Raw genomic sequence first — 16,057 nt, forward strand, 5'->3', positions numbered from 1 at the left:
TTTAAAAATAAATTTTTAAAAGTAATAATTGAGTTTTCAGCTGGGCCCATGGGCATCCTGGTAATATTTCCCAGCCTTTCACGTGACCATATGCTTGATTTCTGGCCAGTAGATTGTGGGCAACTTCTCAGTCGTGCCATTAAGAGAAGACTGTCCTCCCCTTTCCCTTTCTTCCTTCCCACTGGCTGGAAGGGGACTTATTGGGGGACACCTTGGGCTGTGAGGATGAGAACACCCTATGGATGGCACAGTGAAAATGAATAGCCTGTACCCCTCTTGGCCTATAGACCAGAATCTCATACCAGCTGGGACTTTAATGCCATAGAGAAGTCAGCTTCTCTCTGGTTTAAGTCCCTGTTCTCTGGGTCCCATGAAACCAAGCCTATATCCTCAGTAATGTTCCCAAATGTCCAGCCACCCTCCCTGTCCTTTCTAAAGTCTATCTTCAGAACTTCCTGCTCCACTTGAAATAATTTTTCTTGTTATTCTTTAGTGAAAGGTGTTGCTATCCACTCCTGATAACCATGAGTATTAAATAAAGAATACATCTCATATTAAAGTGATTTTTTTTTCAAACCCTAGGCTTGGACATCTATAATTCTTTCAAATTTTAAGAATTGAGTTGCCAGACCATTAAGAATTTTGCAGTTTTTTATTATTCTACTATTAAAAAATTTTAATCTTACAGTAAAAACTAACCATATATTTGTTTTCATACATTATATACATTTGAGAAATAAATAGTGTTCTAAGTAGCATTTTTAAAAAAGCATCATTATATACAATCAAGGCTTCAAACCAAATGTATTATATAAATACACAACACAGTGAGGAGTTAATTCCCAAAGCTTCCATTAGTAAACACAGAAGTCAAAAGTAACCAGGAGGCACGGCCAATAATACAGGCAGAGTGTCCTTAAGCCAAAACTCCAAAGTCCAAAATGCTCCAAAATCCAAAACATTTTGAGCGCTGACAGGATGCCACAAGTGGAAAATTCCACATATGAGTGCTTAACATAAACTTTGATTTATGCATGAAATTATTTAAAATATTCTGTAAAATGACCTTCAGGCTATGTGTCTAAGCTGTATGTGAAACATAAATGGATTTTGTGTTTAGACTTGTGTTCCATCCCCAAAATATCTCATTATGTATATGCAAATGTTCTAAAATCTGAAAAAAAAATCTAAAACACTTCTGGTCCCAAACATTTGGGATATGGGATACTCAACCTGTACAAGCTTCACTTTGGTTAGAAAGCATCACAGGAGCAAGCGAAGCACACAGCTGGATAGAGAACATACCTTAAATGAGACTCAACTGGTCATGTCTTCAGACATTTGGCATTAAACAGTGATACAGCTTTGGCACGATATGGATTAAACCAATGTCCTTAAAAACCTAAGTAGAAAGAAAATCACTCCTTCTCCCCCACTGGATGTCACACCTCCTCCTATATCTCACCCATAAAAAAGCCCAACCCTTTGGCATAGGTATTCTCCTGGTTATATATTAATAAAAGAGTTTAGGGTTTTATGGATGGCTCTGAAAAAAAGTCCTTCTTTGTCTCGCATCTGGAGTATATTTGTGGGAAATGGCTGTAGAAGTCTTCGAGAAGTTTCAGAGACGATTTGCCCCATGGACTTTGCCTCCAGAAAATCTGGGCCCTCAGTTTGGCTGCACCAGCAACTTGGCATATAATTCTAGGCATGTGGCTCAACCTCGCTAAGCCTCAATTTTGTTGAATAGAGACAATAATAGCTGCCCTGCTCATCTCACTCTAATTAGGTGATACACATGCAAACTTTTGAAAAATATGAAAGCCTGTCTCAGATATCAGATATATTAATTCAAATCAAGACCTAGACATGAGAAACCAAGAAGTGGGGAGGGTGGGTGTGGGATAAAAACTGACCCCTGCCCGTCCTTTTAAAAATGTGAAAAATAGGCCGGGCATGGTGGCTCACGCCTATAATCCTAGCACTCTGGGAGGCCAAGGCGGGAGGATTGCTCAAGGTCAGAAGTTCGAGACCAGCCTGAGCAAGACCCTGTCTCCACTAAAAATAGAAAGAGATTAATTGGCCAACTAAAAATATATAGAAAAAATTAGCCGGGCATGGTGGCGCATGCCTGTAGTCCCAGCTACTCGGGAGGCTGAGGCAGGAGGATCACTTGAGCCCAGGAGTTTGAGGTTGCTGTGAGCTAGGTTGATGCCATAGCACTCTAGTCCGGACAACAGCGTGAGACTCTGACTCAAAAAAAAAAACCTTACCTATTGGGTACAATGAACACTGTTCTGGGGAAGGGCACACCAAAAACCTTGACTGAAACATTATATGAGATATCCATGTTAAAAAAAAAAAAAAATCACTTGTACCCCCTTAATCAATATTTTGAAAATAAACAAACAAACAAACAAAAAAGATCTAGAATTGGAGGCTTTTCCAAGACAGAAAAGGCACTGGTATTAAAGCAAGATATTTCAAAAAGGAAAAAGCACTGTATTAAATGTTAGAGCCAGCTCTCCCTGGCGCATGCTGGTTCTGGATAAACAGACTTGTATTACAAATGGAATACCTTCTATCTCCCTGAGCAGAAGAGGTTTTGCTCCTAAGCAGTCATATCCAGCAACCGCCGGCCATTCTGGCCCCAGCAGGTAAGATACTCTGCTTGCTATTCTGCTAGTGACCAAACGCGTCACTCTTGGGGGACACGACACATGTTAACTACCAAGAAATAGGTAGAAACCACCGAAGGCCTTGGGATCCCTAACTCTTACATCCCGTAGCCCCTGCCAATGCCCCTCATGCCTTCCACCACATTTATACCCCAACGGGAAGGGGTTCTAGAAATCCCAGCCCCACTGGGGTTAGTAATGCATCTTAGCAATGCGTCTACTGCCACGTGCTAATGAATCTTAAGTGCCCAATAAATGCTTGTTCAACCAAATAATGAACAAGGGAAAAATAAGAAAGCCAGTGATGTGTGCTTCAGAGGGTAATTTGAGGAACAAGACGGAATGTCAGTACAGCCACGAGAACCCCCACAGCAACCTCCACAGAGTCGGCACCAGCCCAGGTGTGCTGTCCTCTCTCGGGGTGGACAAGGCAACAGGCCTGCCATCTGACCTGAGTCAGCTCCCAGTGGAAAGACCTCCCACGAAGGCTCAAGTCGGGCCAAGCAGCTGCCAGCCTTCCCCGCAGAGCCACTGCAGAGCCCGTGGTCCCTGGCAGGCAAAGCATGGGCTGGTGCAGCTGCTGAGAACCTGACCCCGGGCTCTGCCACTCACACGCACATCTGGGCTCGGTGCCTAGAGGTGTCGCCCCAGGTGTGGAGTTAGAGCTAGCCTAGCAACAACAGGAGCTTCGGCAGTGCAGTCCCCTCCAGCCAGAAGTCCCAGCCGTCACAGGAGACGAGTTGTTCCTGATGCTCAGGGTCCAGGCCGAGAGGGGCCCTTCCATCGGTGGGTCCTCGGCGGTAACTTTCCTCCATGTGCTTGGGCGGCAGGGGTCCTTGCTGGCAAGATGTCCCCGGGTGCCCTCAGGGAAGCTCCACGGTGGGACTGGAAGGAACCATGTGACAGGGGCACACGTCAGCTCACGTCCCAGCAAATATGCCAACCTGTACTGGGACTTGCTCTCCACACCCCAAGACCAAGCTTTCTGACACACCTGTGGGCTGTTTTACTTGCTTTCCTTTCAGAAGAAATGGACAAGATCGTGAAGGGCTTCCTTCTCCCCCTAACCCGACAAGCCACAAATTCACTCTGAGAAACACCACACCGCAGCGCTTCCCGGGCCCCTTGTTGCATACAGCACAGTCTCCGCATTTGCATATTTAGTACAATACCCACCCCGAAGCGTGCGCGCACACACACACATACACACACATGCGCACGTGGGGAAAATTATCAAAGTGTCCTCTTCCCCTCCATCTCGAAATACAAGAGAAACTGGATTACGCCAGGAAGGGGCAAGACTGAGTCCAGAGACCTGGTGATTCTAGTCTCACCTACACAACCATGCCATTGAACCTCTATGAACCTCAGTCTCCTAATCGGTGAACAGGTGAACAGAACCCATGACAGGAGGGGGAATACTGAAGGTGTCACATATATGTCTAGGGCTGCCATGACTTACTAGGGCTAACTTATTACTCGGGCTCCTATGGTTTTCTGTTCCTTTGAGGGAAAGGGAAGGGGTGGCTTGTTTTCTAAAACAAGTAGTGTGAGGGGAGCCATAGTTCTCAACAATTATGAAGTTCTGGAGCAGAAAAGGAGAATAAAATATCTTATCCCTTATCATAAGAATAACCATCCTTCCTGGGTGTGTCCAATCTACATGGCTCTTCTAAAGATCAATGAAGTTTAAATATACATATATATATATATATATATATAAACATTTTGAAAGGCATAAATTCAAATGCAAACATAAAGAATTTAAATTGCTGTGATAGCAGAAAATCCCATGAGCCTACGCTAGACTGAGTCCCTTAATTAGACGGGTAGTTCTCAGTCCCCACAAGGCCTGTGATCACTGTGCTTGTGGTTGTGCTGATGCTCCTGAACAGGAGACAGAGAAGCTGGGGTGCAGCCCAGCCTCAAGGCTGGCGGATGGTTAATCACAGGGGACCCCAGAGCACGGGCTCAGCTGCCGGATAATTGAGACCCAGCCCCAGGTGAGGTGGCTCATCGCAGCTAGGGGAACCTCCGTGCTCAGGAGCACGGGCTTTAGAGCAGACCAACCCACTTCGCAATGTCCCTCTGCCATCACTGGGGATGTTGGGGGAGCGACTTCATCTCCTGGAGCCCCAGATCTCATCTATACACAGGGATAACAACACCCGCCTCATGGGGTCGATGATAAACTTGAGTGATTATGTAAATCGCTGGAGGGAGGGTGGGCCCACACTCAGTGCCCAGTGTGCAGCAGCAGTAGTATTATCTAGAACCCTGGTTAGGGCAAGGGGCGGGGGCAGGAATAGGTGGAGAGACAGTCTCCCTGCTCTCCAGCAGGTGCTTAGACTCAGAGAGCGAGATGGGCCTTCCTCAGCCGGAAGAACGGGATTCCAGCATGGAAACATGACAACCTCTCTGTCTGACTCAGATTCACGTACATGAGCATTCCTGTTGCTCAAAAAGGGGGAGAAGGCCAGACACGGTGGCTCATGTTTGTAATCCTAAGCACTCTGGGAGGCCAAGGCGGGAAGATCGCTTGAGCTCAGGAGTTCAAGACAAGCCTGAGCAAAAGCAAGACCCCATCTCTATAGAAAAAAAATTAGCTGGGCAACTAAAAATAGAAAAAAATTATCTGGGCATGGTGACATGTGCCTGTAGTCCCAGCTACTCAGGAGGCTGAGGCAGGAGGATCGCTTGAGCCCAGGAGTTTGAGGTTGCTGTGAGCTAGGCTGACACCATGGCACTCTAGCCCGGGCAACAGAGTGAGACTCTGTCTCAAAAAAAAATAAAAATAAAAGAGGGATAATTAGGCCCACTAATATCCATTCACACCAACCTGGGTTCCAGAAAGCCAAGAAAGTGGGGAAATATGCTTTGTGTCTCTCCTTTACCTCCCACTCCATTCTCCACTCTGACCTGGTGCCCAAAAGGCAGCTAGAAACCCTGGAACCTTCCCACAACCCTGGTCACTACAGAGAAGGCATCAATCAAAGGTGGCAGGGTACAGGCACCAAGCTGGGGACTTAGTTACTGAGGAGAGCTTAGGCCAAAGGGCCATGTGCAATGCACGTCTAAAGAGAGGCAGAAGGGATGTCCACACCCTCCAACATGCTATATATGACATGTCCCTTATCTCTCTATGTCCTTCTAGCAGAAGGTCAGCTTCCTAAAGGAAGGGATTATTTTCTGTTTTTGTTCCTGCTGCATCCCAAGCACACAGATCCGTACTCAGCACATGCCAGGCGATCAGTCAACATGTGCTGAGTGGAACAAATGAGAAAGTCCTGGTTACCTGGTTTCATTTTTCATTCTCCAGCCATCCCGACACTTGTGAAACCAGAGCTCTCGGCCAGGGGATATGCTGGTGTTCTCAGGGTCCTCTGCACAAAATGTCAGTCTGGGAGGAAAAAGAAACCATAGATGTAGCCGAAATTCTAGAGAGAATTCACACTGTGCCTTATGGACCCGAGGTGGATGGAGTGGGGTTGGGGACAGTTTCATCATGGCACGCCCGGACTCAAGAGCCCCCAGAACTCCCATCGCTACTACAAGGACTCTACACTTCCGTGATTGGGCCTCATGCAGCCTCAGCCACCCTTCTCCCACCTTCTTCCCTCTGTCTGTCCAAAAGGCCACCTGCCATTCGAGGCCATCACCTCTTGGAAGCCCCCCTGATTGTCCAAGCCCTCATTAACCTACCCCTCCCTTGACCATTCAACATTTGGGGAAAAGTGCATCCTTATATGAATTTGGCTTTTGTACATTACTTCTTCTAGCATGGAGTTAAAAATGAATGCTTTCTTCTATTTTAAAATGTTATACCCTGCTTGGAATTGCTTGTGGATTCCTCTATCTATGGCTGACTTCTCCACTAGACTGTAAGCTCCTTGAATGGAGAAATTCAAGGTACCCCCAGTCCGGTGCTCCAGAAACATCCATTGACAACAACACCTGGAACTTGGCGGCAAGTCAAAATCAGATTTAGCAAATGGACAGCCAAGATCACAAGAAAGAATCAGGAGTCCGATAACCATTTCCCTATAACAGGAATGCCCAGCCTCGGTGGTGTGTGATTAGCATGACCACGTGACCGATAAACATGTGGTGCGCCTGACCTGACGCTGTGGCAGGACAGAAGCCACATTCAGAACAGTTTAAGAACCTTCCTCAGGAAGCTCTAAAAACCTTAGGACCTACAGGTTTACAAACATGAAAAGATGACATCCCTTGCTCACAATCAGGACGTGCAGAGGACCCATTCACCCCTAACAGAAAGGCAAGCGTGCCCCACCAAATGTTGGGGGGGGGGAGGCAGGGAAAAAGGAAATCGTATTCTATGGCTAAGATTTAAAATTAGTCCAACCCCTTTGGAGAGGGATTTAATAACATCTGGGCAGGCTGGAGAATGTACATACTATCACCCAGCAATTCCGCTTTGTAATACACATGTGGAAAGAAACCCTCCTATATGTGGTGCAAGGAAAATATACAAGGATATTTGTATATTTATATATACATATATATATACATATACAAGGATATTTGTATATTTATATATACATATATATACATATACATATTTGTATATGTATATATCTCAGCACTATTTGTAACTATTAATACAAAAAGGTAACAACTTAAATATTTTAGCAGAGCAACAGTAAAAACTATTGTTTGTACAGTGGCAATTTACACACAGTAGTTAAAGGCAAATAGACTAGAACTGTATGTATTGGATACACTTTACAAATAATGTTTGAATGAAAAAAAAGCAACTTGTAAAATAATAAGTCTGCTCATGTCAAATTCAGAAGCATGCAAAATAATTCTATACATTGTTTATGGATACAAACAAGTACTAATGGTATAAAAATGCCAGAAAATGGCTGGGCGAGGTGGCTCACGCCTGTAATCCCAGCACTCTGGGAGGCCGAGGCGGGCGGATTGCTCAAGGTCAGGAGTTCGAAACCAGCCTGAGCAAGAGCGAGACCTCATCTCTACCATAAATAGAAAGAAATTAATTGGCCAACTAACATATATATAGAAAAAATTAGCCGGGCATGGTGGCACATGCCTGTAGTCCCAGCTACTCGGGAGGCTGAGGCAGTAGGATTGCTTGAGCCCAGGAGTTTGAAGTTGCTGTGAGCTAGTCTGATGCCACGGCACTCACTCTAGCCTGGGCAACAAAGCAAGACTCTGTCTCAAAAAATAATAATAAAAATTTAAAAAAAAAAATAAAAATGCAAGAAAAGGAAATACACTAACATTAGTTAGTGAATGTTGAAATATTAGTTGTATTTGGTTTGAAAGGAAAGGAATAGGGCAGGGGAGGGCACCAAAAGGCTCCAACTACATCTATTATGTTTAACATTTTAAAAATCTTATATCTGAAACCAATATGGAAAACTGTTTATATTTGTTAAGTCTTACCAATATTGATTTTATTTGAAATATTTTATTTTGAAAACATATCATCTTGAAGCTATCACACCCCTAGGCCTATGCACTTCCAAGATCCCAGAGAAGTAAAAAGATGCACAATTATCTAGATCACAAGTTGGCACCGATAGCTGGCAGGTGTCTAGACCAGAATCACTCAGCCAAGGGCCCCTAATCTCTACTTCTCTTCCTCCACTGCCATGCTGGGCCATAGCCGGTGAACGTAAACGAGACATGTGAAGAATTGCAATGGAGAAAATGCCAGAGGAGGGACAAGGCAGCTTCCTCCCATGCTGAGGCTGGCAGCGGCCTCTCCAAAGATCGGCTGAAGGACTGGGTTCCCGAAACCCTCCTCTCCTGACAAAGGTCTCCCGGCTTCCCTGGCATTGAGCCCTCCCTGGCTTCTGTTTAGAAAGAAGCCTGCTCAGAGGCTCGAGGCGCGGTGTCAGGGGCCGATACAAAGGTCTGGATCCTTCGTGCGAGGCGTGGGCTTAAGAGAAATGGGGAAGGTGCCAGCTGGCGTGGCACAGAGGATTCTCTGTTACTCGAAGTCGGGACCCCAGCCCCAGGCCCTTGACCCAGAGCCTCTGAAGGAGAGGTGCAATAATGCTCTGTAAATAGGGTGCTGGGGAAAGCCAGCTCCTCCCACAGACCTCTCCCATGGGGGCTCCCTGGGTGGATACTCTGGTTTGCTCGGGATGGAAGCAAGCAAAGCCCTTTGGCTGCATAGACCCCACGGTAACGGATCAACAAGGCAGCGCGCCTAAAGAGCCCCCTCCAGGAGAAGCTCCCCTTTCTCCCGACCAACACCGGGCTTGGCAGATAGAACAGGGTTGAATTCCAGCCTGCACTCACCCTCCCCTCTCAGCCAAGGGCCTGTGATGGGGACATGAGACAGGCAACGGTTGACAGAAGCCCTGATCTGAGAGTCACCTTTCCTTGCGAGGTGCCTGGGGTTTTGCCTGCGTGCTCTGGCTATGGAGGGCCCAAGGGTGCATGCCTGGCAAAGGAGGGGTTGCCGCGGAGGCACAAGTCCGCTCGCCCTCCCTCGGGGCAGAGGGACAGGGCACTCACTTGCGCTGGGTTTCCCCAGACTTGACCCGGATGCGCCTGATGTTGAGCTCCCGCGCTGGGTTGCCAGGCTGGGACAGGTAGCTGCGCAGCTCCTTCCACAGGTTGTACCAAGACTGAGATGTGCCCTCCCAGGTGAGTTTGATCTTCAAGAGGTCCCCCAAGTCCTCCTCGGTGTAGACCAGGAAGGTGTTGGTGGCGTTCAGCCCGATCTGCTCCACTCTGCAAGGTGAGAGAGAAACTGACCTCACTGCCCTGCCATCTGGAAAACTGCTGCATTGTGCAGGGTGACAGCACCCACCCAGCACCGGCTGGAGAGAAATGGGTGTGAGGGCCCTCCCCTGCCGCTGGCCTCCACGTCCCACCAACAGGACAAAAGTGGAGGCTCAGTTGTGTGCACATGCACACTCAGTTGTGCTCCACATTACCAGAGAGATAACTATGCCCACTGCACCCCAACTTCTTATCCAAAGCATCCTGAGCATCTCCCCATGTGTGCTACTTCCTAGGGACACAGGACCAAGACAGAGCAGAAATGAGGAAACACAAGGATGTCCCAGCCCCGTCCCCACTCAACAATGTCCCGTTCCTTAAAGCCCACGAGTATCTGTCTCCCTCCGAACCCCTAGCTGCTTCCTGCCTGTCCCTCTCATGTGGCTCTTAGCATGGCCTGCCTCGCCCCACCTGTGCATAAGCGTGAGTGTCTGTACAGACCTGGTCTTCCAGCTAGACCCTGAGCCCTGAGAAGCGAGTTATTTATTGTCGTTTGTTCACATTCCCAGCATTACTTGACATGGCAGGTTGTCCCTGGTGGAACAACTGTTTGTGGTGCTCCACAAAGACATACAGATTGCTACGTGCCCCTCCCACAGCCAGATCATTAAGAAAGATCCAGAGATGACGTTTATGAAGTTACAGATTGCCTAAAGCCTCGGGTGTCAGGCGTTGCCTGGGATGAAACAGCAGTTTCTGTCCAGCTGATCCAGCGGCTAATCTCCAGCTTCTCACGCTGCTGATTCATCCAGGGAGCTGGGATGTTTCCCTCCCAGAAACAGTCTGAGTCAAGGGCTTGCTGGGAAAGGCACAGCCAGAGAGAGGACTGCAGAGGCCAGCAGGACCACCCAGCCCCTCCTGCTAGCAGTCTACAGACTACACTCTCCTGCACCCCGCACGGGTTTGCAAGCTCCCTTGTGCTCTCTTATTCTCAAACCAACTTGTTCTCTGTCCTGAACCCAGCAGAGAAAACTTGCAACTTACATTTCCAAAGGCAGAATCTGGGAATCTGCATCAGTGCCATAAAGGGTGACATAAAAGGTGGGCTCGATTTCTCCCATGTTCTTGTAACTGAAGACATGGATTTTCATCTGATAATGGTACACTGTGGAGACAGCAGAACAAAGACACTTGTGAGCCCAGCCTTTCTTGTCATGGCAGTGCACCCCTGACCCAGTCACCCAGCACAGTGAGTTTTTAGGGATTAACATCTTTTCAGTCTATCCCAGCCCCTAGCCTCCCTCTTTGGTCTTGTTCTGCCCAATGGCATAAGAGGCCACTGCAGCCTGGAAGAAAAAGCCCTGAACTTGGGGGTTGGGAGACCTTTTGGGGATTTGGCCTAGCTACTTTCTAGCTATGTGACCCTGGGTTAAGGACCAAAGTATTAACCTCTCTGGGCCTCACCATACCCACAATACCCGCAAAGCCTATGGATTTATAACATGTTATAAAAATGTTAAGATGTTATTTTATTCCCCTGCTCATCCTACCTCAGATTTGTTGTCATAATCAAATGAGAACAAATATGAAAACAAATGTGAAACAGCTTTGAAAGTTAAATGCAAGATGGAAATTTAAGATATTGATATCTTAAATCTGTGATGGGAGTTAGCTGCGCTGGCCGCATCTCCTAAGCTGGAACGTGCCCTGTTCTGCAGCGCGGTGTTAAGAGAGGGGTGTTCAGGGCCTTCCTGGGGGGGACTTCAGGGACTTTAGGTTACCTTTGAAAGGCATGCCTGCCCGAGTTTTGAGGTACATCTTGCTGTTCCTCTTCTTCAGCATTTTCTTGGCATTGTAGCCGATGCTATTGCAGCGGTTCTTCCGGCAGCTGAGACAGATCCCCTTTTTGAAGCGGTTGGAGTCGGTGCACTGGAAGGCAAAGCTCGGCTTGTCCTGATTGACCAGGGAGTCCACGAAGAGGTGGACAGCCCTCTCGTGCTCACATTTCACCACCTCTGTGATCGCTGGGGACGGGACAGACAGAGAGCATGTAAGGTGAGCCCTTCTCGATGGTTAGACCACTCAGTAAGTCCTGCACACCTCATCACTGATAGCTGTTTATTGTTGCTGTTAGTATTTTTGTTTGTGTTATTCTTAATTCATGTCCCGTGATGTGCTGGGTTTCTGTTAGGATGTAGAAGAATTTAAGGCCATTCTGCTGCCTAACTGTTTACATTCTCTTGATGGGAAGACAGCACTAATACACACAAAGCAATAAAGAGCAAGGGCATGCATATAAGGGCTAAATAGGATAACACACACCCATTGTGCAGTATGAGTCACTAACTCCTAACAGAGTTGTAGTCACAAAATGCTGAAAATGGATCAAATACTAACATCACCTAATCCAGAGCTCAGCAAAATACAGCTGGTAGGCTATCTTTTGTTTTGTTTTTGTTTTTATAGAGACAGGGTTTCACTATGTTGCCCAGGCTGGCCTCAAACTCTTAGGCTCAAGTGATCCTCCTACCTTAGCCTTCCAAGTAGCTAGGACTACAGGCATGCACCACCATGTCTGGCTGGCTATCTGTTTTTGTAAATAAAGTTGTGTTGGAACATAGTCACACTCATTTGTTTACATGTTGTCTGTGGTTGCTTTTGTGCTACAATAGCAGATTACAGTAGTTGAAGCGGACACTATATGGCCTGCAAAGCCTGGAAGATTTACTAGCTGACTCTTTAAGATGTTTACCAACCTTATTTTAGTCCAATTCTTTCAATTATATATTATGACCAAAAGGCCCAAAGAGGTGACATAACTTGCTTAGGGTCATACAGACAGTTGGTTGCTAAGTTAGGAGTATAGGCAGTACATTGAGCTCCACAGAGACAGCGCCGGGGCAAGTGAGAGCCGGATGGGCACTGGACAACTCTGCGCCTCACTGAGGAAAAATAGCTAACCATGCGCAAAGGAGATGCTAAGAAGCCGAGAGGCAAAATGTCATCGTACGCATTCCTCGTGCAAACTTGCCGGGAGGAGCACAAGCAGCAGCACCCAGACGCTTCAGCCAACTTCTCAGAGTTTTCTAAGAAGTGCTCAGAGAGGTGGAAGACCACGTCTGCTAAACAGAAAGGAAAGTTTGAAGATATGGCAAAGGCGGACAAGGCCTGTTATGAAAGAGAAATGAAAACCTATATCCCTCTTAAAGGGGAAACAAAAAAGAAGTTCAAGGATCCCAATGCACCCAAGAGGCCTCCTTTGGCCTTTTTCTTGTTCTGTTCTGAGTATCGCCCTGAAATCAAAGGAGAACACCCTGGCCTGTCCACTGGTGGTGTTGCAAAGGAACTGGGAGAGATGCGGAAAGACACTGCTGCAGGTGACAAGCTGCCTTATGAAAAGAAGGCTGCGAAGCTGAAGGAAAAGTACGAAAGGATATTGCTGCACACCGAGCTAAAGGAAAGCCTGATGCAGCAAAAAAGGGAGTCGTCAAGGCTGAAAAAAGCAAGAAAAAGAAGGAAGAGGAGGAAGATGAAGAGGAGGAGGAAAATGAAGAAAATGAAGAAGAAGAAGATGATGATGATGATGAGTTGGTTCTAGCACAGTTTTTTTTTCTTGTCTATAAAGCATTTAACCCCCCTGTACACAACTCACTCCTTTTAAAGAAAAAAATAGAAATGTAAAAAGAAAAAAAAAGTTAGGAGTATAATTTGGAGTTTCTGGCCCATAATATATCATTATTTCTTGTAACCAGAGGCTAAAGCCAATAATTTAAGTAACTCCTGGGACCTTAAAAAAATTTCACAAACTGACCCCCAACCCTGCCTCACTGGCACCACCAGCCTTAAGAAATGCCATCACCCCATGGCCTGGGGCAGGGGTGAACTCCCCTTGCACGGCCACCCAAGGCCTGCGGGGCTACTTGGATAGTAATCACACTGGGAGAGGGAGAATGAGGGACAGCGTGGAACACCCAGAGGGCAGCGCATCAGAGTGGGGAGAGCTGACGGGGGCCAAGGCAGCAGACACTGCCAGCATCCAAGGTAGTAAGAGGATGGGAAACCCAGAAAGGGACTGTCACTGCACTATATGTCAGTTTCTGCAGATTCTGAACTGAATCTGAACAGTCAGATTCAGTTCATCCCAAGTCTGCTAAGAATGTGCCCAGGCATTCAGGAGATAAATTTTAAGTGAATAGAGAAAGCCTCTTGGTTTTGCTTTTTTCAAATGTTACTAAAAACTGGGACGTGCGCGGTGGCTCACGCCTGTAATCCTACCACCCTGGGAGGCCGAGGTGGGCGGATTGCTCAAGGTCAGGAGTTTGAGATCAGCCGGAGCAAGAGTGAGACCCCATCTCTACTAAAAATAGAAAGAAATTAATTGGCCAACTAAAAATATATAGAAAAAATTAGCCAGGCATGGTGGCGCATGCCTGTAGTCCCAGCTACTCAGGAGGCTGAGGCAGGAGGATCGCTTGAGCCCAGGAGTTTGAGGTTGCTCTGAGCTAGGCTGATACCAGGGCACTCAAATAGCCTGGGCAACAAAGTGAGACTCTGTCTCAAAAAAAAAAAAAGCAAATCAAATGTTACCAAAAATTAAAATATAGTATATCCATGCTATGGAATATTATACAGTCTATAAAAAGAATAAGGTTAGTAAATATATGTGCTCTCATGTTTAAGAATATCCATAACATATTATAACTGAAAAAAGAAAGTTGCAGAACCAGACGATTTTGAAAAAAAATACTTACACTCATATAAACTTGCAAAAAGATAAGCCTGAAAGGATACACACAAAAATGTCCATACTGGCTATGTCTGAAGAGTGGAAGTAGGGTGGCAGTGGGAGTGAGGGGAGATTTTAATTTTTGCTTTATGCAAGTCCATACTGCTCAATTTTTTCCAATAAACATGCATGTATTCTTTTTGTCATAAAAAGAAATTAATCTGGCTGGGTGAGGTGGCTCACGTCTATAATTCTAGTAGTCTGGGAGGCCAAGGGGGAGGAACACTTGAGCCCAAGAGTTTGAGACCAGCCTGGGCAAGAGTAAGACCCCATCTCTACAAAAAACAGAAAAATTAGCCAGGCATGGTGGCACCCACCCATAGCCTCAGCTACTTGGGAGGCTGAGGCAGGAGGATCACTTGAGCTTAGGAGTTTGAGGTTGCTGTGAGCTATGGTGACACCACTACCCTCATGCCTGGGCAACAAACTGAGACCCTGTTTCAAAAAAGAAGAAAGAAGAAGAAGACGGAGGAGAAGGAGAAGAGGAGGAGGAGGAAGAGGAGGGGGAGGCAGAGGAGGAAGAGGAAGAGGAAGAGGAAGAGGAAGAAGAAGAAGAAGAAGAAGAAGAAGAAGAAGAAGAAGAAGAGGAAGAAGAGAAATTAATCAATAACAACTGTGATCTTGAAGCAAGAGAACACATAGCAGGGACCACTGGATGGCTATTAACAGCTTGTGGGATGATAAGAAACATTAAACACAGGTTAGAGGGCCCTGGTGGAGGGAGGTGGGAATAATGAAATGAACGGTGCTGGGAACACTAACAGCTCTGGCTGATTTAGAAGGAGCTAGGTCTCCGTTTATACGGAGTCAAACATGAAGCAGAAAACAAAGGAACTCACTTCCATATGCAATCGATCCCAAGACATCATTGAATCCACAGCCTGGCTGGAAGTCACCCCCATTGGGGTAGATGTCGATGTGGCCCACAGGCCTCTGAATCCCAATGCTCAGGCCAAAGGAACGCGTGTAGGTGTGGAGGACGTCCACAAAGTCTGCATCGTCGGGGGACAGCCTCTTGTGGATGTCCACCCCTTCAAACATGGGCCCAGCAGGATCCAAACCTGTAAGAAAAGGAGGGGGGCAAGACAGACAACATCAGATGCACCAAGTCAAGGAGTCATGATTTAAAGTGAAGTCCAGGCCAGGCGCGGTGGCTCACACCTGTAATCAATCCTAGCACTCTGGGAGGCCAAGGTGGGTGGATTGCTCGAGGTCAGGAGTTCCAAACCAGCCTGAGCAAGAGCAAGACCCCGTCTCTACTATAAATAGCAAGGAATTAATTGACCAACCACTAAATATATATAGAAAAAATTAGCCGGGCATGGTGGCACATGCCTGTAGTCCCAGCTACTCCGGAGGCTGAGGCAGAAAGATCGCCTGAGCCCAGGCATTTGAGGTTGCTGTGAGCTAGGCAGATGCCACGGCACTCTAGTCCGGGCAACAGAGTGAGACTCTGACTCAAAAAAATAAATAAATAAAAATAAAGTGAAGTCCAAGTGTGCAGAGTGAAGATACCTTCTGAGCCTGGCCCCATGAATCAAGAATGGAAGGCATGGCAGAAACTAAGGAACCCATTTCCAAATTTGGGGGAAATTATTAATAAATCCTACTGTTTTGGAACTCACATTTTCTCCTGAAGCCTGCACCTGTCCTGATACCTCAGGTGACCCAGTAAGCTAGCCACAAAGCTCACCTGCCACGCAGCTCTGACGAACCATAGACTGTTAGAACTGGAGCAGTTCTAGAAAGACCCCTGGCTGCCTGAAAGTAAGCCATTTTTCCCATTCATTCTTCCTCTGAGAGCCCTTCAAAGCCTTAAATTCAGCAGAATTTTTACAGAATAACTAAGCTGCCTACATCCTTCTGG

The 16,057-nt window shown here is 46.7% G+C and overlaps 1 protein-coding gene and 1 pseudogene across 1 annotated transcript in view; one reads left to right on the top strand and one right to left on the bottom strand.

Annotated features, from left to right (window-relative positions):
- Positions 1-633: 633 nt before the first annotated feature.
- The window catches only part of LIPG (lipase G, endothelial type), a 30,225-nt gene continuing 14,801 nt past the window's right edge, over positions 634-16,057 (bottom strand). The window contains exons 5-10 of the mRNA XM_012769889.3: positions 15,030-15,251; positions 11,186-11,428; positions 10,449-10,569; positions 9,195-9,413; positions 5,974-6,078; positions 634-3,563 (exon numbers count right to left, since the gene is read on the bottom strand). Coding sequence (XP_012625343.1) covers positions 3,542-3,563; positions 5,974-6,078; positions 9,195-9,413; positions 10,449-10,569; positions 11,186-11,428; positions 15,030-15,251 — 932 coding nt within the window. The 3' untranslated portion in view covers positions 634-3,541. The remainder of the gene's footprint in view (positions 3,564-5,973; positions 6,079-9,194; positions 9,414-10,448; positions 10,570-11,185; positions 11,429-15,029; positions 15,252-16,057) is intronic.
- LOC105874247 (high mobility group protein B1 pseudogene) lies at positions 12,367-13,163 on the top strand (annotated as a pseudogene).

The sequence above is a fragment of the Microcebus murinus genome, chromosome 17 (assembly GCF_040939455.1).
Source record: "Microcebus murinus isolate Inina chromosome 17, M.murinus_Inina_mat1.0, whole genome shotgun sequence".
Classification (NCBI taxonomy): domain Eukaryota; kingdom Metazoa; phylum Chordata; class Mammalia; order Primates; family Cheirogaleidae; genus Microcebus; species Microcebus murinus.